Source organism: Vidua chalybeata, chromosome 6 (assembly GCF_026979565.1).
Source record: "Vidua chalybeata isolate OUT-0048 chromosome 6, bVidCha1 merged haplotype, whole genome shotgun sequence".
Taxonomy (NCBI): Eukaryota; Metazoa; Chordata; class Aves; order Passeriformes; family Viduidae; genus Vidua; species Vidua chalybeata.
This window is the reverse complement of record NC_071535.1, coordinates 31,112,554-31,139,657: the sequence shown is the minus strand read 5'-3', so window position 1 is coordinate 31,139,657 and position 27,104 is coordinate 31,112,554. Positions and strand designations below refer to the sequence as shown.

The following is a 27,104-nucleotide window of genomic DNA, read 5'->3' as shown; positions in this document are numbered from 1 at the left end:
TATGTCACCCAAAACAGTCTCAGGCAAGACTTCCAAATGCAGAGCCTTCCACTTCTTGGGGCTGCTAGGATTCATGTCCTGATACAGATATCAGATGCCTCTGCCTGTGGCACAGAAGGTTTAATAAAACTGACTGTCCTACCAGTCTTCCATTCAGCTGAGACAGGAATTCTCCATCTACTCCAGCTCCACAGCTTCTCGAGGAACTGACACATCTGCTGATGTATTCAGTAGACTAGCTCATGATATTTTGTTTGTCATTGAGACACATAAAATATTCTATTTACCTTCTGCTAAAGGGGTAAATAGTTCTATTTTGACATTATGATTAGAAGTGTAGGAAAACAAGATATTCTGCAAATGCTCAGATCTTAGAAAAGAGTGGAGCTTTTAGTGTATTTTTTATCTGGGGCTATCAAACATGCAGAAAAATATATTAATATGTAGGCTTTTTGTTTGTTTGAATTTCAGCTATGGGGAGTCATTAAACAAGGATACAGATGCAAAGGTAAAGTACTTTATACTTTGTTAATTTTAATCCATAATTGATAGGGAATAACAAAAACCTGTGATCATCCTGAGATCCATGGCTGTATCTACTGACCCATGTGAGGTCCTCCCAGGGAGGACAAGACTGATTCAAGAATAGTATGACAGAAGAAATGCAGAGATGAAGGAACTTGTAACTGACAGCTCTAATGCTTTGCAATACATGACTGAATTCAGAGGGTTTGGGAACAGACCCTTGGACACAAATACCACCATTCTGTGACTATAGTGCAGCACATTCCTAACATCTATTTTGCAGTTTTCTTCCTCATACAGGTATCGGCTTTCTCTGCAGTTCCTATAGTCAGAGCACTTTTGTGACTGAATGGTGCCATTTTGTACTTTCATAATGGAAAGGAGTTTTAGGCATGTATAGCAAAGGGATGTTGTTTTACAGATCTATGTTGTTACAGGTAATGCATGTAGAGAACACCAGGAAGGCAGTAGTGGCAGAGCTACCTTAGATGCTACACCAGAGCCACTGAATCACATAAATGTTGTTTTGCTTGCAGACTGTGGGATGAACTGTCACAAGCAATGCAAAGACCTGGTTGTGATAGAGTGCAAGAGAAGACCCAAAACTTCAGTTGCAGACAGCAGCCCAACATCTGCTCTTGCTTCAAGCCTCTGCCCAGTAGGAGTTAAAGAACAATTCCATGGTGAGAAAAGATCAAAATATGAAGATAATCTTTCCTTTATTTGCTCCTTTTTCTTTTAAAGCTGTTGTACAGCATCCTTTTAGGTTTTGTGAGTTAACTGCAGTGTTTTTTTCTACAGAGAAACTAGAAACAAGTGTATATTAGCTTGTATCAAGTAACACCATTCCTGCTCTAGACTAAGGATGGACTCCCTTTCCAGGAGATCTCTTGTCACACTACACAATGTATAGTGCACAAATTCCACCAAAAAATGAGTAAATCTTCTGCCAGACTCTCATGAGAGCTAGATGAAGAGCTAACAGGCTTCCTTAATTCTCTCACCTTATAACAAGCAAGTCTTGATTTTTAGCAAGCTGTAACATTGACTACTGCACTGTTACAATTCAAATTTTAATGTGGAGTTTATAAAGACAATTTTCCTATGTATCTGTGTGCTAGCAAAACCAACAGCTAATTGTCTTTATTTTTTCCACTTCAGTAGCTGAATCTCTAACTCCTGTCCATCTTCCACAGAAATGGAAATGAAAAATCTACACCTCTCTGTTCTTTTCTCCTCATATCAAACAAACTGTATAAAATTTTCTTACTGTGTATTGTTGTATAGGCTTCCAAAGAAGGAATGTTGTCCTTGAAAAACACCAGGCTACTTCTGTTTTTATTTTGATGTTCCAACTCTTTGCATATTCACTTTTTTTGAATTTCTTTCCTGCTCTTTGCCTGTATTTAATGTTCTTCAAAGCTGCTTCCTGCCACTTTGATTATCAATCCTTTTTGTTATATTTAAGACTCATACTGCTGGATTCCACCTTAGGCTTCCTATCAGCACACATGTAGAGCTCAGTGCAGCCCATTTCTCTTGATACTATGTGCATCTCTGTGGCTGTGTCTGAAATGACTGCAGCACTACATAATAACCACCTCTTACCCCTATCAAAGTTTTTCTCAAGCTGACCTTGGTGCCACACCTGTTTTCTTCTTACTGATCCATATTTGTATTACTGAAACAGGGCTAAGAGTTGTTTCAAGGGCCACAACATTGAGAAACTTCTAATGACACCTATTTTGGAGAGCAAAGTCAGTAAGGAATAAATGTTTCATTTATTAAAATCATGTTTAACTACAATGCCTCCTGTTTCTCCTTTTCTTGGAGAAGATCTTACCTTAATTTACCATATATATTTTAAAGGACAAGAAGGATCATTCACCTTTCCTAATGGAGAAGTAGTGGAGCACAGTGAAGACAGCAAGGATCGAACCATTATGCTCATGGGTTCCTCAGCTCAGAAAATCTCAGTGAGGCTGAAACCAGCTGTGATTCATAAAAGTACACAGACTGATCCTGTACTGCTGGCTGGTGATGTATCTCGTAAGCGGAGAGAGAAGAAAGAACACAGGATGCCAGAAAATCCTTATCTCCAGGCAGCTCCAGCATCCACATTTCCAAGCCCAATCCTAGGCCGCAGAAAGGCATTTGTTAAATGGGAAAACAAGGACTCCAGCCCGAAAATCAAGGAGGAGCATCACAGCTGTAAACCCTCATACCAGGAACTTGAGCAGGTACATACATGATGGAACAAATTCTGTTTTACACAAGAGTACGGTCAAGTGGTTGATGTGTGGGGGAGTGGCTGGGTGGAAAGGTGTCACTTTAATCACTCCAGTGATTGCCAATTTAATTGCAATTAAACAATCCATGAATGACATCATAAAGTGTTAGCCATTTCCAGAAATGCTTCATTTAAATGATAAATTTTAGTGCTGGTATAGGGCTATAGGTATTATGATCACACTGATCCCTGTCTGTTCTAGAATGTGAACATAATCCAATCACTCAGGGCAGAATGTTACTTCATAAAATGAGGAACATAGTTCTGAATTTCTTCCTGATTTTGGTGGGCTCTGCTCCCCCAAGTGACAGAATATAAGGGGCTGAGAGGGTAGGGAGCTCTGCTTTTGTTCAACTGATAAGTGTAAGCACCACCAAGAAATTTTGCTGTGAACAGACATGATGCTCCTTGCTAGATTTCACCTGCATCAGCCCCGTTGTGTCTCAAGTTACTCTAGAATGTTCTGACAAAATAGCTTTTCATAGGATTGTGTCACCTCAAACATGGCCCAAATTCAGGTTTGTACAAACACCTCTCCAAAGAGATTGAAGAGACTGTTACAATTCCAAAGGTAAAACTAATGGACGGATCCAGCTAAAATTGAGACTATTACAATTCCAAAGGTGTAACTAATGAATGGATCCAGCTATAATTATGAGGAACAAAGACTTATTTTCATACTTTTTACTCAATATTTATCACTATTCTGTGAAGACCACAGAACCACACTCTAATTTTTGAATAATGACTATCACTTTCAAAATATCCCTTGGTGCTGATAAAGTGAACTCATGTTTTCTCAAAGATGAAAGGTTTATTAAGACCAAGATTAAGACAATCTTCCAGTACAAACCACTTCCCTTTCAATCAGCAGTATATTCAGTACAACAAGGATGTGAAGCATGGATGTAACTTGTAAAAATGCATTTTTTAAAATGCCCCATTCATGTGAGCCCTGTAATTTACACTTGCCCTTGCTCCCTTTTTCCAACCTCAATTACTAAACAGCAGATGATGTTATGAATGAATGGCTTCTGGTACATCAATTTCTGCAGCAGTAGAGAGGTAATGTATGACCTGTGTTGTTGTTTCCCCAGACTACTGTTGTTATGAGAGGTGCAGTGGAGGGTGGATAAGTGCAGGTTGTGGACATGACTCAGATACCAGCTGATGGAAAGTTGTCACAGTGTACACAAAGGGTAGAACAGGGACTGTGGAAATACTCAGATAAGTTACTGGTTCTGATGAGAGCTACACCAATTTATTTTTATGGCAGCCAACCATATTCAACGAGATGGTCCCCAAACAATTGCACTGTAAAATACAATTCTTTATTTTTTTTCTTGTTTGTTTAGGAAAGGAATATTCTAAAGGCAGACAATGAAGGTTTAAAGATACAACTGGAACAGGCACACAAAACAATTGAATCTCTCACAATCCAGAAAAGAAACCATGTAGTTGATGACAGTCTACAACACAGAGACTGCTCCTAGCAGATGAGAGGAAAATCTTCTACGGAATGGAAGAATGTAAGACTGAAAGAGGGACTGTGATAAAGCTGCTTACAAAGTGAACTGGAGAGAGAATCTGAAGGATATTAAGTGGAAATGTTCTCTTCACTCAACACATTTCCCTTTTAAACATGCACTCCCAAATGTATAAAATAATTTCTACCTTGTAAGGAAATTTAGCATTATCTGTGAAATGAAAGTAGTATCTTCTAGGTTTGCTTTTAAAAGGAGTGAAAGTCTTGCTGAAGTCTCTATTCATGTTGAAGACCATATTGATTTCCCAGTGACTTGGCTGCCAGCAGCACACCTTACTGTACAATTGTTCTGACAAAGTAGCTATTCATAAGACTGGGTCACCTCAAATTTGCCTCAAACTCAGTTTTATACAAATGTTTCATAAAGCTGAGTAATGAAACTGTAGAAAAACTACATTAAGAAAAACAATTCCTTCTTGGAGCTGAAATCAATTAAAAACATGAAGTGAATGGTCACATTTAATTCCAAAAATTAATAAGAAAATTAAAGTAAGTAGCTAAGCTATTTGATTGATCCATACAGTTTAAGATAAACTGACAATTTTAAAAACATTTTTCAGAGCTTTAGAAGTTCTGCTGCTCAAACACTTACCTTTATTAAAGTAACAGAAGTGAGACTATAGAGACTTGACATTGAATACTGCTTCCATGCCATGACTTGGAACATTTAATTCTACTTATTTGGCTTAAGGGTAACTTCTTGTCCTTAAAACAAGTTGTCCATACAGTAGATATGGGACAAGGTTGATTATATTTCTCTCACGTCAAAGTAGGTGCCATTGTTGAGCACAAACTTTAGAGCCGTATTATGAGGGAAACTGTACAGCAATCCCTGTGCAACAGCTACTGTATTTCAGAGCTCCTTACAAGATTTCTCCATTTTCTCTCTCCTAGATTTCACATGCACTTTACATAAAGAGTCAAGATGAGTGTGCTTCTATGTCTGTAAATTTTGTATAGTAAAAGGTGCAAGGGAGGTAACTTAAAGACACAAAGTGTATATATTGTTAACAGAAAATAAAACAGTCTTTCAAGTTACTGATAAATCTATTTGTCAAAATGGCCTATTTGAACATTGCATTTGCATTCCAAGAGAATCTGTACACTTAAGAGTTGTATATTTGTCATCACGCATACAGACATCATAAACAAAGTCCACTTAATGCTCAACACCTCTAAGTTACCAGTTCCATTACAGATTGAAATTTAGTCAATGACAATAGTATATGTGCTTTGTGTTCAAAGTGGCATAAATAAACATTCCATCCACAATTTACAGTCATTATCAATTATACAAATGCTTTATTTATAAAGTTAATTTGAACATACTTGCCAGTTTAGTGATTCAAAATTTAGTTTGGAAATTGGATTGTGCTTGCAACTCCATGTATAATTAAAAACAAATGGAGGGAAAGAGTAGTAGTTGTAGATTTTCTGTAACATTACTGTAAATAACTGAAATGCATAGAAAAAACAGCTCTGAAGACTCTGCAGCTTTTTAAACTCATACACTAAACCTGAATCATTAACAAGTAACATGGAATTGCACTTTGGTCAGTGAAGCAATCAGAATGGCTGTTAGGTCATGTCTGCAAACTTGGTTCGCCCATTTTCTGTGAACTTCCTGATTTTGTCCTCTATTCAGGGAACTACAGAAAGGTGTATTTCTAGTAGACATATAGCAAATAAATGTTTCTACAACTATTAAACAAGATAAAAGTTGAATATATTTTCACTTATTTAAAAGATACCCCAGAGGAGCAGCTAAGCCTCATAAATCTTGTTGTACAGCTAAGGTAAGTGCTCACTGGTGGTCTAAACTCTGGATTGAATAGAATTTGTGTATATACATATACTTTGTCTATGACAGAATGTGGAACTCATGAACCTCATAGTTAAAAGGAAAATTCCCTAATATCAGCAGCTGGCCCAAAAGCTACTGTATAACTAAGTACTTAATACTCCAAACTGAATTATAGAGATTTGTACAGTCCTAAGTGCTAACTTAATGTTTCTCTGTGGAGTTTGCTTGTTCAATCTGAAAGATTTAAAAGGGAGCTGTTTGCAGGAATGTCTTTCAGAACAACTGTGCAGTGCTTCACGTGTGCTGAAAACTTCCTGCTTCAGAGAAGTCAACTGATACCGGGTAACTTCAGAGCTCTCTATTTGCCTAAAGCCCCCCCCCCCCAAGTTATTTCCTTCCTCCCCACCCAACCCCCCCCTTTTTTTTTTCCTTTTCTTTTTCCCCCCCTAAAGTGCTGTTAGTCCTTTCTTTTCTTTTGGGACTTTCTTTTTCTTGCATGAAAGGCTTAACAGTGGAACCTGACTACAGGGAAACTGTTAAAACTGACAATACTACCCAGAAAGAATCACTTGCCTTTGTGTTAATCTTCAAGTTCCTTTATGTTAGGAAAAAGAGACACAATTAAAAGTGCTGTTTAGAAGTCACATTATCAAACAGTGATACTGAAATTTACCTTGTCATGGCTAAGTCAAATGGAAACACTCACCTCTTCCTTCTCTAGGTCCAGCTCTACTTACAAGAAGGCAGAAAGAACAAGCACCATTCCCCATTTATTTTTTAAGCGTGAATTCTGATTGTTTAAAGTAAATAGATTGAGTAGTATCATAATTTACATGGCAGGGCTACTGTTCATATTCAGGTTAAATACAATTGCTTTTAGATTCTCTCATATATGTTTTGGAAATATGTTTTTGTTCTAGCAGCATCTATTGTTTTGTTGTAACTGATCTCTATGGCAACTTGGAAAAGTTTAATGTTATCTGAGAAGATTGAAAAAGTGTACAGATTGTAAATATTTTATATAAATAGTAAGACTTTGGTTTAATATTTATAATAGAAAAATATTAAAATTGCATTTCATGCTGCCTCTGATTTTGTATCTCAGAGAAATCTATACAACCTATACTCATCTTCCTTGACTGTCATGTAAGACCCTTCTGCAGCATTAACCTAGTACCAGTGTCTAGACCAGCTTCACCTTCTCTGAGCCTTGGAATGGTACCTGGGAAAACTTAGTAAGCTAGGAATTTGAAGATTATTTGTTTGGTATTTTAGTGGTTGACACTGTACAAACACTGTGTTGCTACTCACTATTCCAAGCATTACAAAGCACCTGTCTTTGATATCATATTCTCTCACTTTCGTTAAGAATGCTAATTTTGAAAAGATTTCACAGCACAGTAGCCAAGTTTAAGTAAGGCTTCTGTTGTATCTGCTGATGCTGCCTATTGCACAGGTGTAACTGTAGCTCCCTAAAGACTTGCTATTTACCTTATAGAAAACTTCAAAATACCATATCCTAAATTGGTTTTTGTATGGGGAAATGGGCATCCATCCAGTTATCTTCAATCATGTGAGGGAAGACAACAAGAGGTGAACCTCCTATTTGTATGGCAAATCTGCTCTACAGTCTTGCAAAACAAGTTGTGATTTTTCTCATAATTATAGAAAGTAATAAAATAAAACTTGAGAAGTAATTGGAGGATATTTCCCTAGTTTACATAAAGACAAAAGCATGGATCACTATGCTTTTAAATTTTTTTTTCAGTAAGATAAAATGTAACTGAGATTCCTTAGTAATCCCAGACAAAATCCCAGACTTGTGACATACCTTGCCTGTTAAAATTTTTCTATAAAGTTATCTATTGCCTTCTCCGTTTTGGTCAAAATACATGTTATTTCCATTACCATGAAAAGTAAGTTTCACCACTATTGTAAATCATCAGCAGGAATTCTTTCTTACAAACAAAGGAGGAACATATGATAGTGGATCCAAATCACAATACACAGAGATGATGCAAATAATTTCAAATACAGTACTTTATTCCTCAGTGTTTACAGCTGTTGACAAAAGTGTCTCTCTCAATTCCTGAAAAAAATACCCAACCTTTTTTTTTAGATCTTCAACAAACAAAACAATATTAACTTAGGTATTCTTTAAGTGCGAATAAACACAAAAATGCTCACAAACATATATATGAAAATCTTTTACTTACAACAGAATTTTTGAAAATACTTTTTTTTTCAAGACAAAACGTGAGGTTTAAATCAATTACTTTCATGGTGTTATTGCATTGTTTAAGAAATTAAAAGCATACATTCTGACAAAAGGACAGCAAAGGATACGTCCATGACATATGGCGGTGCTTACTTTATTTTTTAACTACTGGCTTCACATTTTGAAGTTATTTAAGAAAAACTGAAATGGCCAGATTAAAAAAGAAAATCTCCACCCTATTTGTATTGCCATATTTTACATGGTCTACATACACATAACTGAAATATGATACTGAAATAATTTAACTGTTAGAATTGAAGGGGGCATGTACCTACTTGATGATTTACTTCATTCAGAACTGTCCTGCCTATTAACAAACAGGATAGACTGATGAGTGTAAAAACACCAAGGCACATCCACATCTGCAGTTACAACAATCTAACTAAACTGCTGCAATCTTGCATCCTAAGACTAATGAAACCTTTAAGCATAGGCAAGTAATTTGTTTTTTCCAGTGTAGTTCCTGGATGAAGCCACATGCTTGACTGCTGATTATTTGTAGCAAAAAGTAACATTGGGATGAGCAAACAGAATTTAATCTTAAGGCTTTGGTTGTTAAAAAGCTGCTCTCTACTCCTTTGCTGAGCAACACTTTGCTCCAAGGCCAGCAGACTCATTTGGTATGTCATTGGTTTGGGAGCTATTCCAGAGCATTAGGCAAAACCAAGCTCAGAATCAAGAGAACCAGTACTGTGCTCCCACGTGACCCATGAGGGGTCTCTCCATAATGACTGCAGAGGCTGCCAAGAGCTTTGGCTAGTAAGAAGCATAGAAAAAAATTGGCAAAGGAACTACAGTGCTAGCAGTTGGGTGACATGAAGCCATTATTGCAAAAGTTCACATCCCAGCTAACACATTCTAGCAAGCAAAACTTCTGCTGCTTTTTGGCAGGCACCTGCTGTGACCCTAAAGCCCAGGTAAAGCCATACATATCACATTAGAAGCAGCATTCTCAATCAAACTGATGAGAGAGAAAATAACAGAAGAAAAACTTTTGAAAGATAATAATTTGATTTGGAACAGAACTTTACATTCATGCATGAAGTTACCAATGAAACAAGACCTGATATGTATGTGCACAAAGGTAAAAAACATCTTTAAAGCATATCAATGGACGCCAATAGGAAATTTGTGCAGAAAGAACTTGTAACTGATGAACATAAATCCAAAATCAAATCCTAAAGTTCAACCTGCAGTTATGTCTACAATTACAAGTACTTCAAGTCTGCTGTGCTATTTAGTCATCAGACACACCAGGTTAATCAGATGCCTTCCTGAATCTCTCTGTAGTGACCTGACCCTGATAAATGCTGTCATGAGAACCAACTCAGGCAGCATCCTCTTTCTACCTCTGTTCTCAGGAGTGGCCTCACAACGTGGGAGATCTAAAAGATACTGGGCAGCAGGAACTGACTTCTTGAAGTGACAGCTCTAGACTTAATTCCTGTCTACATATATTTACAGCCATGATGGTATGTCAGCTAACTCCTTCTAGACAAACAGTGTATGTGATGGAGAAGGCACCCACACCATGTCAAGACAGGGCTTCTTTTAGGTTGGCAGAGAGGGAAATCACTGAGAAAAGGCAAGGGAGAAGAGAGTAATTTAAAAAAAAACAAGGGGAAAGGAAAAAAGGTGAGAAGAAATGTCATGTTCTTTCTTATAAAGCTCAGCTTACTCAAACTTTGTGTCTCAATGCTGATACACAAGGATATACACATGAATTCATACCAGAAATTATGTCTGCAGCTTTTCTGCCCAATCTGATTTTAAAATTTTTTAATGAAACATCCACAATGGAAAACAGGTAAAATGAAAATAAGAGACACTCAAAACTCCCTATGATGACTTTACAGTACATGCTCTGACCATTAAAGAGTGTCTGATACATTATGAACACAAAAACAACCTGATTTGATTAATTTGTGCAGAGTATTAATTCATAATATTATTATAATGTGCAATTCTGCAAGAATAATCAAATCTAATTGAATAATTTTGACCAAAGCCTTAAGGATTTTAACATTTTAAATTAAAATTCATTTACATGAATGAATTCATGAATTCATTCTCATGAAAACTATGAATGAAGAACAATGACATGAAGAGAACAAGCCTGAAAGCAGCATTCTTGAGTCTTTTAAAAGTGGTTTCATTCAGTTCTTAAGCCAACTTTGTTTTTTCTACACAATATTTTGGAGGAGGAGGTTAGACATACAACATGCAATAATTAGAGGTCTGACCATTAATATATTTTTGTTTGTTTAGAAAGGGTTTTATTCAGTTTTCTGAGACTTATTTTAAATAAAATGACATAATAAAAAACACCATATAAGCAGTACGAAAACCAAGGACTTCAGTAATCAGATTTTAATATAAAACTTCAGTTAACTAAAGGAACTCAGTGAGAACATCAGTTGGTCTAATGAAATTACTCATATGGTCATACTTAATTCTAACCTAAACCCAAGTCAACATATCTAAATTCCTAGTACCAGTAAACACCACCACTATATTCTGCCAGTTGCTCTGTTAAGATGTACAGTACTTTAGTATCTTCGGTATCCTCCCCCTCCCCTTCCACCATAGGGATCACCATAGCCTCCCCTGCCACCATAACCTCCCCTGCCACCTTGGAAGCCACCTCCACCTTGGAAGCCACCTCCACCTTGGAAGCCACCTCCACCCTGGAAGCCACCCCCACCCTGGAAGCCACCCCCACCTCTTCCACCACCTCTGAAACCTCCACCTCCTCCTCCTCTACCCCCTCCACCCCCCCAGTTACCTCTTCCACCACCACCACCACCCCCCCAGCCACCTCTTCCACCACCTTCTTGTCTTTTTTGCCATGGAGGCATTTCAGGAGGAGGTGGTTCAATTTCTGTTGGTCTGCCTCCACGGTCAGGGACTCTACCCATCAGAACCTGTATGGGAAAATAGGTCATTTTCACAGTTAAAAACAGTAGTAATAACTTGAAGAGACACAGGATTTTCTCCTGGGGACAGAGAAATGCTGCCTGCTGTTTTCAGGAAATTTGGCCCCTCAGTGCAGTGCTTGACAGCAGAATCACTATCTCCTGTCCTTGTAACACCACAACAGAACTCTGAAAATGTTCTCATTTTTCACCTCTAAAACAGAAATAACTGCAGCTAGCTGGCTCATACTACTTTTGTGAATTTTTTATGAAGAACACTGCACACCTGTAGTATTGCAATAAGCAATATATACACTTCATATATAACATATACAAATACACATATATATTCATACAGAAAAGACCCTTTATGATGTGGTTCTTCTACTTAAATTTCAAAGTTCAAGTTCAAACCTAATCAGCCAACAAATAAAAACAACTGACAAACTGATGTGCAGTTCTCAAAGTTACACCAGTTTGCCTAACATTAGAAACTACTGACACTCAGTAAAGAGCCAGAATAAACAAAATATGCTGCAGTAACACTTCCAAGAAAAGGAAAAAAAAAGGCATCTTGACTACGGCAGGTATTACTCAGTGTATAAAAAGAGAAACTGAACTGGACAAACAAAACAAACATCTTTGAAGAACAAAGATGTAGCCAAGTAGGTCTTTTTGTTGTTGCTTTTGTATTTCCTAAACTCTGTGTGATCAATGTTAACATTCCCTGATCAGTCCCAGACATTCCAACTAAATCCTCTCAAGAAAAAAAAAAAACACACCTTTCTCCGAGATCCTACAATGAAGAAATTTCAGAGTGTTAAGGATCAAAACATATGAAAGGGTATCTAAATGAGGCAAAAAGCATTAGAAAAATCTGTAACCACAGGATCAATAAAATGAGGTTTAGTCACCGCTTTGAATGGTGAAACTCATGTCACTACTCTCAAGCTTGAGCTTTTATCGCATACAAGAAAGCAGCACAATGTTGATTCATTACTGCAGCCAAACCAGAAAATTTTACTTTGCAGCAAAATGACATTTCTACAGAAACTTCTGTGATTTATAACACACTGATGAACTAGAGATGTGGGTTTACAAACCAAACAGTAATATCCTGGCAAGGTAGCTTAGGAACTCATACCACAAATACTTATAGGTATCCTTGAGGCGTGCAGTTCCACTGAACTCAAGAGGTCATTTACACACACACAACCCCCACTTTCCCCCCTCATCTACACTGTTTCATCATGTTGCATGACTGACTGTCTAGGAAGATAAAAAAAAGGACTTTATGCAATGTTTACTGGAATACTGCAAACCTTCCTTTCTTCAATGGAAAAAATGAAATGAAGGTACCAAGCAAAACCAGTGGAATTCCAGAATTGCTTTTGAGAGGTCTGGAAATGCCCATGCCCATTTAGCACATGCCAGAAAAGCGTACCTTGTTGATAGCACAGGCAGTCTTCTCCCGTGTTGACCCACTACTTGTTCTTATGATCTTGGACAAATCCTCGCGAGCAGCAAGAAGATGAGCTAATGTGATGGTGGACTTTGGAGACAGCGCATAGCGCTTGGGCTGATAGATCCGTGCTATTTCATCTGTTTTTACCTAAAGGGTAACATCAAACACAACTTACTTGCCAGGTACCAAACACGCTAACAGACTTACTATAACCCATGTGCTGGTCTCAGTAAGTTTCATTCTGAACACAAGGTGTAGCTTCTGAAAATACAAACTATATTACAAAACCTAGTGCCAGTTATCACCAGTTCTCTTCCTGTTGGTGGAGCTATTACACATAAAGTGCTGCTAATTATGTTTAATTTATACTGAAACTTAGCACCAGTAGAAAAGAAACTCTATCCACTGGCATCAAACAGATTCTTTAATGCCTTCCAACATGTCTACAGACTAAAACTGAAGGAGTCCACACCGCTCTCTCAAGAGCTTTACATAACCATATTCAACAGATTGCTTCTAAACACGATGACAACAGAGCAGCTTCAACATAAGGTAAATTTGTGGAAAAAACCTGAAAATATATCAGTGCAGCAAAAGACTTATGCAAGTCATGAAAAAGTGAGACTGAGAAGGGGACAACATTACATTTTTTCCAAAAATAAATATACTTTCAGGGAAAATCTAGAATAAGCTTCAGAGTGAAATAAAACATTTGATATTGGCTAGACCGGACAATACATGCTGAACCTTTACAAGACTGTTCTGCTAGGTAATTACTCCATCATCTGTGAACCCATTTCAGTCTGCAAACTTAGCCCTCCTGGAGGCTGAACAAGTTACAAAAAACCCCAAAAAATCCCCAAGATGCCACACCATCAAAAGCAGAGAAACATATCAATATCTATTTAATGGTGGGGGAAAAAAGCAAGCAAACAAATTTTAAAGAGATAACAGTTTGTCTCTTGGCCGAAAAAAAATTAAAAATCTCTATATCAATGCCAGAACATTTTCAATCCCCAAAACATTCTCAAAGAAGTTACGAACATCCTTCAAGAGAAATAGGGGGAAAAAAAGAGATTTAAAACAGTATGTTATTTTGAATTAGTATGTAACCTGGTTATTTCTGTAACTGCATATATTTCACATCAACAGTCTTTATAAGACAGGAAAATGAATCATCTGACTACTTTATCATCAAAAATCTCTTTAAACTATTGTTCTATTTCAAAAGGGCATTCATTGTTTTTCACACTGTTTGAATGGAACAATAACAAGTGACAAAGTTTGAGTCTGCTTAAGTTAGTCATCAGTCACATCAACTACATTTTAGAAGTATACTTTAAATTTGAAGATACATAATTGTATTGGTATAGCTGTAAGGAAGTTATTCAAGTAGGGACATCTCCTGGCTTGTCTGAGCTAAATGCCCCCCCTTTTCCTTTCCTGCAGCATAAAAGTATTCACAACCCCTTCAGAAATAAAATAGTGAGCTATTCCAACGCAGCACAGCAGCACCTAGACTGATGTGCTCCAGTGATACTTAGTGAACTTCATGTAGTTGATTCTGCATCAGAAAGACTTGTAACAATCCATACTTTCAGTAAGCTTTCCAAGTTTTATGATTTATTCATCTTAAGCTTTCTAAAGAAACCTTTGGGAGCAAAGCTGTTCTTGCTGCTAATGAACAAAACCATCTGCCTCCAGCTTCTCACATGTGCCTTCATCAAATGACAAACTTTGTGTGTCTTATCTTCCTACTCTTTGGGATACAAACAAGATGTATTTCCAGCTTGGAAATACTGTGACTATTTTTTTCAATATACAGAATTCTAGGAAAAAATGCAAATGGAATTATCACAATTAAAGCAATACCAGCAGAACAAATACAGAGGAGTGCTTTGGAATTTTTAGTGACCTGAAGGAATACAAGCAACTGTGTGATTTTCTCATGCAAGCTACTATTCAAATAACCTGTTCAACCAAACAGCTCTTCATCTAGTAGCACTTAATCCAAGATAGGGGGCAGTCACTGTAACCTCTCAGACTTTATGAACACCCAATCTATGTTAAAGCCCAGTGTTTGTCTTACTTTTGCATCTGCATGAGGTGCAGAGGCTCCCTCCTAGTTTATTCATTGGAGGGTGTTAGATAAAGAAAATAGGGAGATGGAAACTTTCATTAAAGTAAGAAACCCCAACAAAGGATGCTAGAATTTCTAATTCTGAAGCTATAACAGTCACAAAGGATGGACTGTGCCACCTTGTTAAATTCATCCCCTTCCTCAATACCTAGGATTTGGATATTACAACTTGAGATGAGAACAGGCTGGAAAAAAGATAACAGTGATGGAAGTGTATTTGTGTACTTCCATGGCATGCATATTCTGTAGGAAGACTTGGGGAACAGTAGCAGACTCCCACCTACAGGAAGCAAAAAATACATCAAGTTTACCTTTGCTCTATCAGACCAGCCAAAAGACTGCACAGTCACATCGAGCCTCTTCATCAACATCCGCCGTCGACACTCGTACTCACTACAAAGAGCATCATTGATTTTTTCCAATCTTTCCTGCAGTGTTACAATACAAAATTCAAACAGACAAATATATAAAGTTATAGAGGTCAATTCAAACTTAACCCCATCCATCAACTAAGATGTCTATCCTGAGGTGACCACTATAACCTACATAGCATTTATGTAATGCTATGGTAGTATGCATGTACAAAATTATTTGAAAATGAACAATGGATGAATAAACACAAGGTCTGTTTTATAATGTCAATTCTGGAAGTATCTGATTATCACTGTTAGTATTTAGCAATTGAATTTTAGTATTAATATTCAGCAATCTAACAGTGACTGTAAAAAGGCAAAGTTAAATGAAGCCATATGCATTTATTTTGACCATCCTGTTAAATACTGAAAAGAAATGGAGAAACTTTTCTTTACCATTTGGTCAGAGTTCAGAGGTTTTGTCAGCAGTGATTTCCCCACATGGTTATTTTTAACTTTTGAGAGAATGTCCTTCACCTGAAAAAAACCACATACATCTCAGAATACAAATAATATTTAGATTTATTTCAGCAAGATTTGTTACAATCTCATTTTGCTACTCAGAAGATCAAACACATCACATTTGTTTTAGCAGACTCATGAAAACAGAAACACTTCTAGCTAATGACCCACTACAAAAAGATTTCCTGAATATTTTTATAAGATAACCAGCCTTTACACAAAAATATTTTACAGCACATCACTTGTCCTCCCATTAACAGAACAATAGTTATATAGCAAATTTATCAAGTGCAGGAAGTAGGACTAGCTAAATTACTAATTTTAGATATTATTAAGTGTTGCAATGACAACAATTGGAAGTTTGGAGTTGTGTTGCCAAATGTTACACTGGGCTACAAAAAATCTGGTGATGCGTGTTATTAAGTAAGGCAGGAGATATGACAGGCATGCAGTCATTCTTTCTCATTTTATTTTATTCTAATCCTATACCTGGTTCCAGCTAACATAATTTTTAAAACTTTTGCATTCACTCCAAATCAAATTTGCTTTCCACTAGTTCTTGCCCTCAATAATTAGAGATGAAATATGCTCTCTCTGCCTTCCAAACACCACTGCATTCTCCTCTCTCCTTACAAAATATCTCTACCTCCTCTTCTTGAGTGAACTTCCTTTGGCAAAACTCTTCTAAAATCATTACCATGAATGCCCACAACACTTGTACATAGCTTGAACATAATCCAACTGATTTTTCAGCTGGAGTTGACTGCATGCATATTATTGTTCCTGCAAGTTTTGCACAGTCTGATGGAGAGAACTACATCTTTATTTGCTTTAGTAAATAACCATGGGGAACCAAGCAAAGTGAGTAAAACTAGAATTTATTTTCTTTTATATGTCAAAGGAAGGATTAAGGTAGTGCATGATCTACAGTAAAACCTGTAACTGGGAACAGCCATTAGATACATTTGCAAGGATTATAAGACTTCATACAGGCACACAGGCATTTACATTACATTTCTCAAAAAGGCATGGTTCAAAGCTCACTTTTGAGCTTCACATGTTACAGAAATATCATCTCTAATGACTGCTATGAAAAAAATTCCGTAAGTCAAAAACCAAATTCTGGAGCACCTACTTAATTTTTAAAAGAAATACATAGAAAATCAACTCTCATATGGCAGGATTTTTATAATTATCTCAATTTTTTTTTTTGCATATATGAAGAAAAATACCTGATCTCAAATTTTCTGTGAAAACCAACGTTTTTGTTCTTTCTTTTTACATCAGTGCTAGGCAGCATTCTGGCAGGTTAAAACCACAATATCTCAGAAAAAGACTGAGGTAAATATATTGTGCAGTGAACAAATTAAGGGAAAACACTGTTTTGACTCTATCAGAAAAGACAGCCTAGTAGTATCTGAAAAGTGTCAATCTAATTAGTGTAATACTCCTGTTATTATATTCCACTCATATCAAAAGAGGTTACAATAAGGGGTGAAGTTCAGTTCCATGTACCATACTGACCCCAATACTCCTCATTCTCTGATAATTCTTGCTTCTCTATAACGTTTTTCTTTACAAAAAACACTCCAAGGTTCTGTGTCTTCTGCATGTAGCCAGTTTTTTTTTACTGAGGCATGTACAGGGTGCCATATCCCACTCCAAAATGGAGTGCACCTAAGCACAAACTATGTTTGACTTTAACTAAATGTTTGAAGATCAAAATCCAAAGTTATAACCAACAATAGAGTAAGATCAGAATGACAACAAGAGATAAACAGATCAGTAATTAGTATAGAAGAAGGAATGAACAGCAGACGAATTAAAAATTCTATTGGGCAGGAAGTGTCTATTCATATATCACTGAAATCAGAAATATTACCTCAAAGTTTGAAAGAAAGAGAGTCTATCAAAATGAGACCAGCTGCTGAAACAAAAACCTCAATGTAATTTACAGTTAGAATGTGAAAGAAGACCTGAAAGCCAGTGATGCTGAATAGTACCTAGAGATTAGAATTATTTTAAGTTTGCAGCTGTAAGAACAACTAGGAGGTAAACACAACACTGGGCTCCATATACAAAAGCCACACATTCTGCCATCACAAGTCAATCACTGCTGCATACTCCTGATTTCCATGAACTGTAAAGTGAAAGGAAGTTTAGAGAGAAAAATTAAGGAAGATAATCAATGAAAATCAAAACTAGAAGAAACAAGAGAAGCTAAATGAAATAATCCTTTACTGACAGAGGAATTGCCCCCAGATTTCTGCAATGTTTTCTTTCCAAGTTAAAGAGAACAACCTACGTAGTTTTTACCCAGCACAGCTTTACTAATCAGTAACAGTTAAGGAGGAATCTCTTCACTGAAGAACTGGTCTACACTCATGAACTGGTCTATGTTTTTGACACACTGTAAAGTCATATTCAGATTAGTGAATCTCTACTTACTCCTCACTCCCATCAGCAGGGCTCATGGGGAAATCCTACAGCTATAATGGTGAAGTAAGCTGAGCTGCCTTACAGCTGCAGAATACATTGTCCAGCCATGACTGATGACAGAGGTATGAGCACAGGAACTCTGACACACAACAGTCTGCCAGAGGATAAGAACACAATGGATGTCAGAATCTATGCTATAACCCATATTCCCACACATGATAGTTGCCCTGGATTGAGAAGGATATGCAGGAGTTTAAAAAACTCACCACAACCCAGAAAGAAGTCTGCACATGTAAGTGGGAACAAAACCAAATGCAGTGCCCTGATAAAAGAGTAGTGAAAACACACTCAAAGAAACACACAAAACAAATTGTAATAGCCAAATTATCCCAATGTTTTTACATTCTGGTGTAAAAATAAAACAAAATAATTAAAACTAGATGTAGACAAGTACATTTGACTACTTGACATACAGTGTAATCAATGACCTTGGTAACACTAAAAAATTATGGGATTGCTTTGGGAGTTCATACAGTCTCTAAATATAAAATGAAAACAAATAAGCCATTGGATCTGAGACAAAAATACCAAATTCAAATCTGCTGCATAAAATTAATAGTTATTCTACTGTTAACAAAGTGTGTCCTTATTGAACGTGACATTTTTCATTTGTTTTGTAATTTTGTACAACGGAAAAAAAATAGCTTCCATTTCATTACCATGTTCAATGTATTTATTAGATATCCTCATCTTCTGTCAAAACAGAGCAGTAATTTTTACATTTAACACCATTTGCACAGAACAACATCATATATGCACTATGTACCTCCAGATTTTTTCAAGATTCTGAAAAAATCTGACCTGTGGAAAGGTGTCATGTAATTAATTTAAAATAGCAACACTTTGAGGAAAGACTGTTGCCTTAATTAGTCGTAAGGTGTACTGTACAGTTGTAGAGAGATCACCTAAAATCTTAAGCACAAAATATTTTTAAGCCTGTCTTTCATATACCTGCAGATAAATCCAGTATTTATCTAACATTAAAAACATTTTTGTTTGACCTTGATATCTGGTGAACAGGACAACTCTTTAGTCTTGCTCCCTGCAGTTACATTAATCCTTACTGTCCAGGCACCATTAGATCTGTAAAATTACTACAGATCAACAAATGAAACACATTAATTTAAATAATAATAAATTCTAGGATTTCTACCCAAATATTTAAAAAAAATATTCTTCTCACATTTCACTTAAGTGTTATTGTTAGCTTAATTTTGACTTAGTTTGTTCAGAAGCCCTTTGTAGCTTCTTTTCATTCCAATGATATATGAAAAGTAGCAGAGTACTTTTAATAATGTGGGCAAAAAAAGTTCAGAAGTCTTTTGATTAATATCACATTAAAAGTTTTTTTCAAATAAACAGTATTAGAATGTCACTTTGTAATGAGACGTGAAATTCACATTATCTTGACTGGAAAACAGCCAGATGTAAGCACCAGTTACAAAGCACAACACTGGCATGAACTTTTCTGAATCTTTCATCAATGTTAATTTAGAATTTTTGGAGGTTTTGGCACTAAATTTCAGAATGACTCCTAGATTTCCCTTTTGTAAATATACTTTACAAGGGAACAGCATCTTAAACAACTTAAAAATTACTATTAGTTTTTCAGTACTGTATAATAAAACAAGATATACTTAGTGATAGAAGGCTGCAATACTGTCAATTTATCTCTCATTTTCTTAGGTATATTGATAACCACAATCCTAGGTAATTACAGGAGATGCAAAAAATACTTGCTATGATTGTACATTCAAAGTTGGAGCTACTATAAAACTCATTTTGAATGAAGAAAGCAATCCTGATTTTATACTAATCTCTTAAATAAACTGGAAAATCACTTAAAACAACAAATGTTCTAATGTTCCATACCAAAATAAAGTGTGTGATCTGGCCTTTGGTAGGTTGCTGCTGCACAGCCAAACTATTCTCAGAACTACTCCCACAGCTACTGACAATGCTGAAGATGCTAGACAGAGACAAAGAGTAGACATGTTGAAATGCTGCAGATACATGTGCAGATACACTAAATAAAAATACTAGATCAGTATGTAACTCTGTATTATGAATTATATAATACTAAACATCAACAGTGCAATTTTATGCAGAATCTAATTAAATCAAAAGCCAAAAAGTATTTGGAAAAATAAATATATAATTTCAAGTGAATTTCTGTGTTCATATTAAAAAAAAAGTAATGAAATGGTGCTCTTAAAAAATGTTTACAAAGCCAATGAACTTCAGTTGGTGGCACTACCTTTCTAAAACAGCTAAACCTATAAGTTTAGGTCTCTAACTCTGTCACCTATCAAAATAACCCCAAATTTGTCCTATATTAAAGTAATGGATGAAGGACAAGTAAACACATCACAGAAATTCTACAAAATCTACTGCAAAGTAAGAAAAAAATCCTTTGTTCATAAGGGATGAAACACACAGAGAACAAATTACACTATTTGGAGTCACAGAAGATGAATGAACTAGTTTTGCCACCTTTCTACCCTCTGAAGTGAGTACAAGTGGTATAACCACTATGGAACTGACAGACCTGAAAACTATTGGAAAATAGTCCAGGCAGCATTAATAAAGAAAACAACCAACCAAAATCAAAGATACAACACTTTTAAGATTCTGCTCATTTTAGTACTTCTGTAGTGTAATAGTTTATACAAATTGGGATGGCAACACGATGCACAATTCAAGCCTGTGATGCTGTCTGATAGGAAATGTCAGACTTTGCAAAAGGTGGCAGATACCATGTGTCCAACAATTCAAAGAAAATGTTCTATATCACTGTGTGTGTATGAAGGAACTGGTGCTCCAGGTCTGGTCTTGCTGTCCCACAATGGCAGAACTGGAGTCCTGTCCCTATAATGGGATGAAACTCAATCTGCACCTGAGAAGTGAAGCAAGGAATTGAGCAAGGAAGGTCACAGGCCATAGTTGCCGCCTATGAAACACACATGGATGTAAACACAGCTAACACTTAGGGAGATCAGCACAATCAGGCCATTAGTCAACAGCTGTAACTCCAATATTTTCATTCCCAAAACAGTGCTAGAATTGTTTCTTCATCCCTTCAAAAATATTTACTGACCGTAAAGACTTCCTTTGAAATAAACAGATCAAGCACAGTTATAGGGTAGGAATAAGCAGTTCCACTTGCACCTGGGTGATGCCTTCTATGAATTAACCTATTAAAGGTTTTGTCTTGTCACACTGAAGATAGATGTAAGAAAATCACACAAGTAACAGGCCCTCTCTCCAAAATCTCTGAATGTTCAACTGTCCACTTGTTGATGAGGAAGAATGAAAAAAACAAGCACAATAATATCAAACTATTAAATTCAAAGACTCAGAAGCAGAAGGAGTTGTTATTCTACCCTACAGAGGGATCAGTCATTCTTTCCCCAAACACTAGAGAGAGATGAAGAGCAAAACTTTTAGCTGTCTGACAGAGAAGATAAATTCCACCCCAAAAGCCTATTTACATTCTGCAGTAAGGAAATCAGATTAAGGATCACATCAGTAAAATGAGTTACAACCTGGAGGGACACAACAGAAAGAACTATCTTGCTGACTAAGGTTTAAGTTGGCTTATTCACTGAATACTGGCAATTCGGGCATTTTCATCCTCTTCTGCAACTAAGGTAATACCACCAACAAATCCACATATGCAATTAAGAAATTAATAAACTAAAAATGACTAATTTAAGTTTTGGATATTAAATTTAAATACATTCCAGAAATGACTACAGGTATATAAATGCACAATAAGTTATTACCCAAAGTTTTCTGCTTGCTACAGCACACTTGAATGGGTAAGAGGAAAACTTATACCTTAAACTTGCACAGCAAAATATGTCTGATCAGGTACATTGCAACCTCAGGGAAATGCTGAAATACTTCACCTCATAACTAAAACAGTTTAACTTAAAACAATAAGCTGGCTTTCAGAATTAAAATTCTTTTGCACTTGCCAGAGAGGGTTTTTATGGGTGAGACTGCTGGGCCCTTAACTCTACAATGAACGCTTACAGAGACGGTGCTTACAGTTTAGCAATAGTGAGAAGAGGTAAAAGCCCATACCTTTTGTTCCACGCTGGTTAACAAGGGAGGAATACCAGAAGATGAGGAGTTTGGCAGACCCAGTGCATCACAAATACCTTGCACTTCCTGAATAATTTCATTGTGCTTTTCCAAATGAGAGCCTTTAATTTTCTTGCTCTGCAGTATCTTTAAAGCCTGAAGTTCTGTACTTAGAAATACTAGAGAGAAAAGCATCATAACAGCAGACTTAAAGACACAAGCATTTCTGCATCCACATTCTCAGTACAGCTACAATATCTTATATTTGTAAGAAAACTGTGATAAAGGGAGACTTTCTCAGTTCTCTCCTGAATAGGTCAGTAGGCTTCCTATTTACCTCAATTTCCTCTCACTTGACTTCCTATCTTCAGTCTACACACTGCATTTAACTGTTCAACTCCCTTCTGCCATCAGATCCCAAGTTCCTTGACTAATTTCATATTTCCACACTGGTTCCTGCTACCACTCCTTTTTCCAAGTCCAACTTACACTTAGATGTTCCTTCTCTCAATTCTGCTTTCAGCACCTTCAAATTGCGCAGCATTTATGTTCAAGCTGCCCTGAAACCTCTCACAAACACAGGAAACAAGGTCTCAGTTCAGGTGAGCTGGAACAACTGGATCAAGAGAGGGATCAGGAGGCTTCAGTAGGTTGCACCATACTTTTAAAAGAAATTTTAGTTTCTGCTAAACAGCTTTCTAATGCTGCTCTATTTTTCACTTTACACAAGTGAGCTGATGCATGCTGAGCTAGTGTGTAATGACTGTACACATCAACTTAAAAACAAATAACGAACAAATAAAGAATAAAGAATCATTCAGTTATGATAAAGCATGCACATAAAATACTGCATTATAAATGGGAAAAATGATTATTACTCACAAAGGAGTTTAAGACAATCTTCTTTCTCTCTTAATCTGTCTTTGATGTCTCCAGACACCAGTGACGAATATGGACAAGCCATTTCTCTCAGAAAGCCACTAATTTCAAGCTGAAAGCTCTCTATATCTTTTACACCTATGGAAATAAATGCACAATTAATGGCTTTTTACAGAAACATCAAACTGCAATCTAATTTTTTTAACGTACACTTCTGTTGCAGATTTCAACAGCCCAAAGATTAACCACCTACCACCCCAGTAACATTTTTCTTAAAAAAGTCCTACATACAGAAAAATAATGCCTTCTAATAGTATTTTGTACTCATGGTTTGAATGAGGTAATGCTACAGCAGTCTGTGAAGACATGAACACAAATGACCATCAGTAGGAAGTGAACAGTTTATGTCACTAAACAGCATGTCAATGTAACTAATTTTCTGATGAAGAAGTGACAGGAGTCATGAACCCATTATTTTCAATGATCGGTTTTAGTCCCACTACTGTTTTGACGAAAATTTAAGTAATATAAAATCTCATCCAAATTCCAGCCCTCACAGAACTAATCAGGCAGCGCTACCAAGCGCTTCACATATCCACACACGGTGCTGAGCGGAACACTGTGCTGGACCAACAGGCGGAAAACACCCAGCACTGCCATCAAAATATGACTGCAGGCATGAATGTACTTTTGACATTTATGTATATCTAAAACCACCCCAAATCACCTTCTTTTCCCCTTCTGAAACAGTCTTCAGAACAGAAGACCTTAATCTAAGAGCCACATACATACAAATATCAGCCTGAGTTTGGCTACCTTTCAGCTTTCTTGTAAACTTCAACACTGTAATTTCACTATTAGCTGAACAGTATGGGTCTAAATCCACTGAACAAATACTAAATTAACATTCATATACCATCTGTTGCAGTAATGCTTTCTTCCATATTACAAAGTGACTTTATCTGGGAACCCAACCAAATGCAAAGCTCAAAAAATTCAGGTGAAGACAATCCATTTTCTGCTGCTTTTTTCAGAGTCTCCTCCTCCAACAGGGCACCCGTGTACCTGCACAGATAGATAAACATTAGTAATAAGAAGTAAGCATAACATAAAATATACATATTTTCAAATTATTTTACTGTAAGCTGGTTAGTAACTACACTTAAACGAATTAATCCTTCTATATTACTTTTGTCAAGGAATAACTCAGACTTCTTTTTTTAAACACACCAAAAGTTATTGATCATTTATAAACAAAACAGTTTGTCATAAAATATGAGACGGGTATTTTCACATGTTTATGTGAAAACAGGCTTTGATCTCTCAGAACACGCCTGACAGAGAAGAACTCAAGTATTAAGTGTTTAGTCAAATTTCCTCCTAACAGTAACAACTGGCTGCCCTGGACTACTGCGAATACCATAACTGAAAATTAAATTTCGCACAGTTTTTGTCCCGAACTATCCGAAGCACATCGCGGGAGGTGGGCAGGCGCCAAAGAACGAGGCGCTGCCCCGCCAGCCTCCAGCGGCCGCCCCAGTGCCGACCACGGCCGCTGCACCCCACGGAGCGCCCGGGCTCCTCTGCCCTCCCCGCACTACAGCCAGGGCGAGCCCACCGCCCACGCCGTGACCCCGTTCCCGGCCGAGGCCCGGCCCCGCCGAGCCCCCGGCACCACCGCAACGCGGGGCCCGTTCCTCTGCCGATCCCGCGCTCCCCTTCGCTCCCGCCTCCGGCCAGGCCTTTCGCCCGCGGCTGCGGCGGCCCCTCGCCCCTCGCAGGGGGAGCCGCCGTTGCTCCCCGGTTACCCCAAGGCCTCCAGCGCGTCCAAGATGTCGCTCTCCATCCCCGGGCCCGGCAGCAGCTCCCTCATGCCGGCGCCGCGCCGCGCGGTGCCCGCCTCAAAGCGGCCCTCCGCAACCCGGGCCCGCCGCCGCGTTCCGCTGCCGCCGCACGGCAGCCCCGGCCGGGGGGAGGCCCCGGGCTGCCCCCGCCCCTCCCTCGGCGGCTCCGAGGGGCCGCTGAGCGCCTCGGGGCCAGCCCCAGCCTGTGCCTGGGGGTGACCCTTCCATACAGCCCGGCTCTGCCTTTCCGCCCGTGCTGGAGAGCGCCCGGGCTCTCTCACCCTTCCCCGGCGAGGCTCGTCTCGTCCTGGCCCTGCGGCTGTGCTCCGGATTTGGCCCCAAACTCCTGGCCGCTGGAGTCGCCTACCCCGCTCCACCGGGTACCAGCCGCCTGGAGAAATACAGGATCGGGAGCGACCACAGCCACCCTTTGAGGCTCCGGACATGGCTCATGCCAGGGCAGCCAGCTCTGCCGCCCTTACCCAAGCCCCCCTCTGGGACATGGTTCAAAAAGCAGGTTTTGAGGCCTGGACTTCTGCGTTATTTCTGTGACCTCTCAAATTGAGCCATTCTGCCTGAGATGGTGCAGGCCGTATCTCCCGGGCACCTGTAGATTTTTCCACTGTGGGGTGGCGTCTCAGCCGTGCTGCGCTGATTTTGGCTGAGGTGGAGGGAGCTCTCTCCACTGTGACTAGTATGGGACTGTGCTTCGGGGTAGTGCTGAAAGCAGTGTTGATAATATAGAGATGTTTTTGTTATTGCTGAGCAGTGCTTTCAGAGCCAAGGTTGGTACTCTCATAGTACCCAACCTGTGAAGGGACTGGTGGTGCTGGAAAGGGGCCCAGCCAGGACAGCTGACCCCAACTACAAAAGGGATATTCCAGGCCATGGGGCATCATGACCAGTATATAAAACTGGGGGGAAAAGGAATAAAGGGGGGGTATTTGGAGTTGGAGATGAGGGCATTTGTCTTCCCAACTAACTCTTGTCCCGGGGATGGCTGAACACTCCCAGTGGGCTCATGGGATGCAGTGACTTAATTCCTTGTTTTGCTTTGCTTGCATGCACAACTTCTGATTTAGGTATTAAACTGTCTTGTACCTCAACTCACAAGTTTTCTAGCCTTTGCTCTTTCCTTTTTAACCTACGTGTATTTCCATTTTTTGGAATCTCTCCCCAGAGGGGGAGAAGGAGGGAGCAAGTGAATGGTTGCATGTTGCTTGGTTGCCAGGTGATGTAAAACCACAACAGCCCTTTTGACCTTTTTAAACCAGTGTTTTCTTATATGGACCTTCAGAAAAATCCAGTGGCTAAATCTGTGATGAGGACCAGAAAGGCATTAAATTGGATGGAAGTAATTACAACATAGATGTTCTTAATGTGTGAAATCTCTACATTTTTTGAAGAAACTATTTTGAATTATTTCTGTTTAACAGAATGTGGCTTTATTGAGTGCTAAACTTTAAAAAGCGAGAATCAGGACAGCTAAGACATCCTCCTACACACACAGAGGGCTGACACACTTAAGTTGACCATATGTGTACATCAGTGCCAGTACCTCAGCAACCTCTTTCACAGCTCTCAGCTGGCTTGTACCATGTGACAGATCTTTGATTAGCTTTTGTTTCCAATGGGCTAACATAATTTCTCTAAATGAAGGAGCATGCATCTGAGAGCAGAGATTCAGAATAGGAACTCTTGCTCCTTTTTAAACATTAACGTCCAATTTGTAGAATGAGAAAACAAGATATGCAGAACTGCACAGAAATAGCTACTTCTCTTTTCCTTTCTTTTTAAAAGCTGTACCTCTATGTCACCCAGAGTGATTCATCACTGTACAGTTCTCCAAAACTGGGAAATTTTCATATCAGTCAATAATGCAGGCTAAGACAAAGTACTGGGAACAACTGGAAGTGAAACTCGCAAAACATTATCAAAACCAAAAAGAAACCTGG

General features: G+C 38.1%; 2 protein-coding genes across 2 annotated transcripts in view; one reads left to right on the top strand and one right to left on the bottom strand.

The window, feature by feature from the left end:
- The window catches only part of RASGRP1 (RAS guanyl releasing protein 1), a 38,194-nt gene extending 30,937 nt beyond the window's left edge, over positions 1-7,257 (top strand). The window contains exons 14-17 of the mRNA XM_053946423.1: positions 472-508; positions 1,062-1,208; positions 2,395-2,765; positions 4,171-7,257. Coding sequence (XP_053802398.1) covers positions 472-508; positions 1,062-1,208; positions 2,395-2,765; positions 4,171-4,308 — 693 coding nt within the window. The 3' untranslated portion in view covers positions 4,309-7,257. The remainder of the gene's footprint in view (positions 1-471; positions 509-1,061; positions 1,209-2,394; positions 2,766-4,170) is intronic.
- A 930-nt stretch (positions 7,258-8,187) lies between these two features.
- FAM98B (family with sequence similarity 98 member B) lies at positions 8,188-25,411 on the bottom strand. Its single transcript, XM_053946477.1, has 8 exons — positions 25,114-25,411; positions 24,222-24,370; positions 23,309-23,443; positions 22,427-22,605; positions 15,773-15,853; positions 15,275-15,391; positions 12,803-12,970; positions 8,188-11,367 (listed from the first exon to the last, which is right to left on the bottom strand). Exons 1-8 carry the CDS (start codon positions 25,176-25,178, stop codon positions 10,993-10,995), a joined length of 1,269 nt encoding a protein of 422 aa, XP_053802452.1. The 5' UTR covers positions 25,179-25,411; the 3' UTR covers positions 8,188-10,992.
- Positions 25,412-27,104: the final 1,693 nt, after the last annotated feature.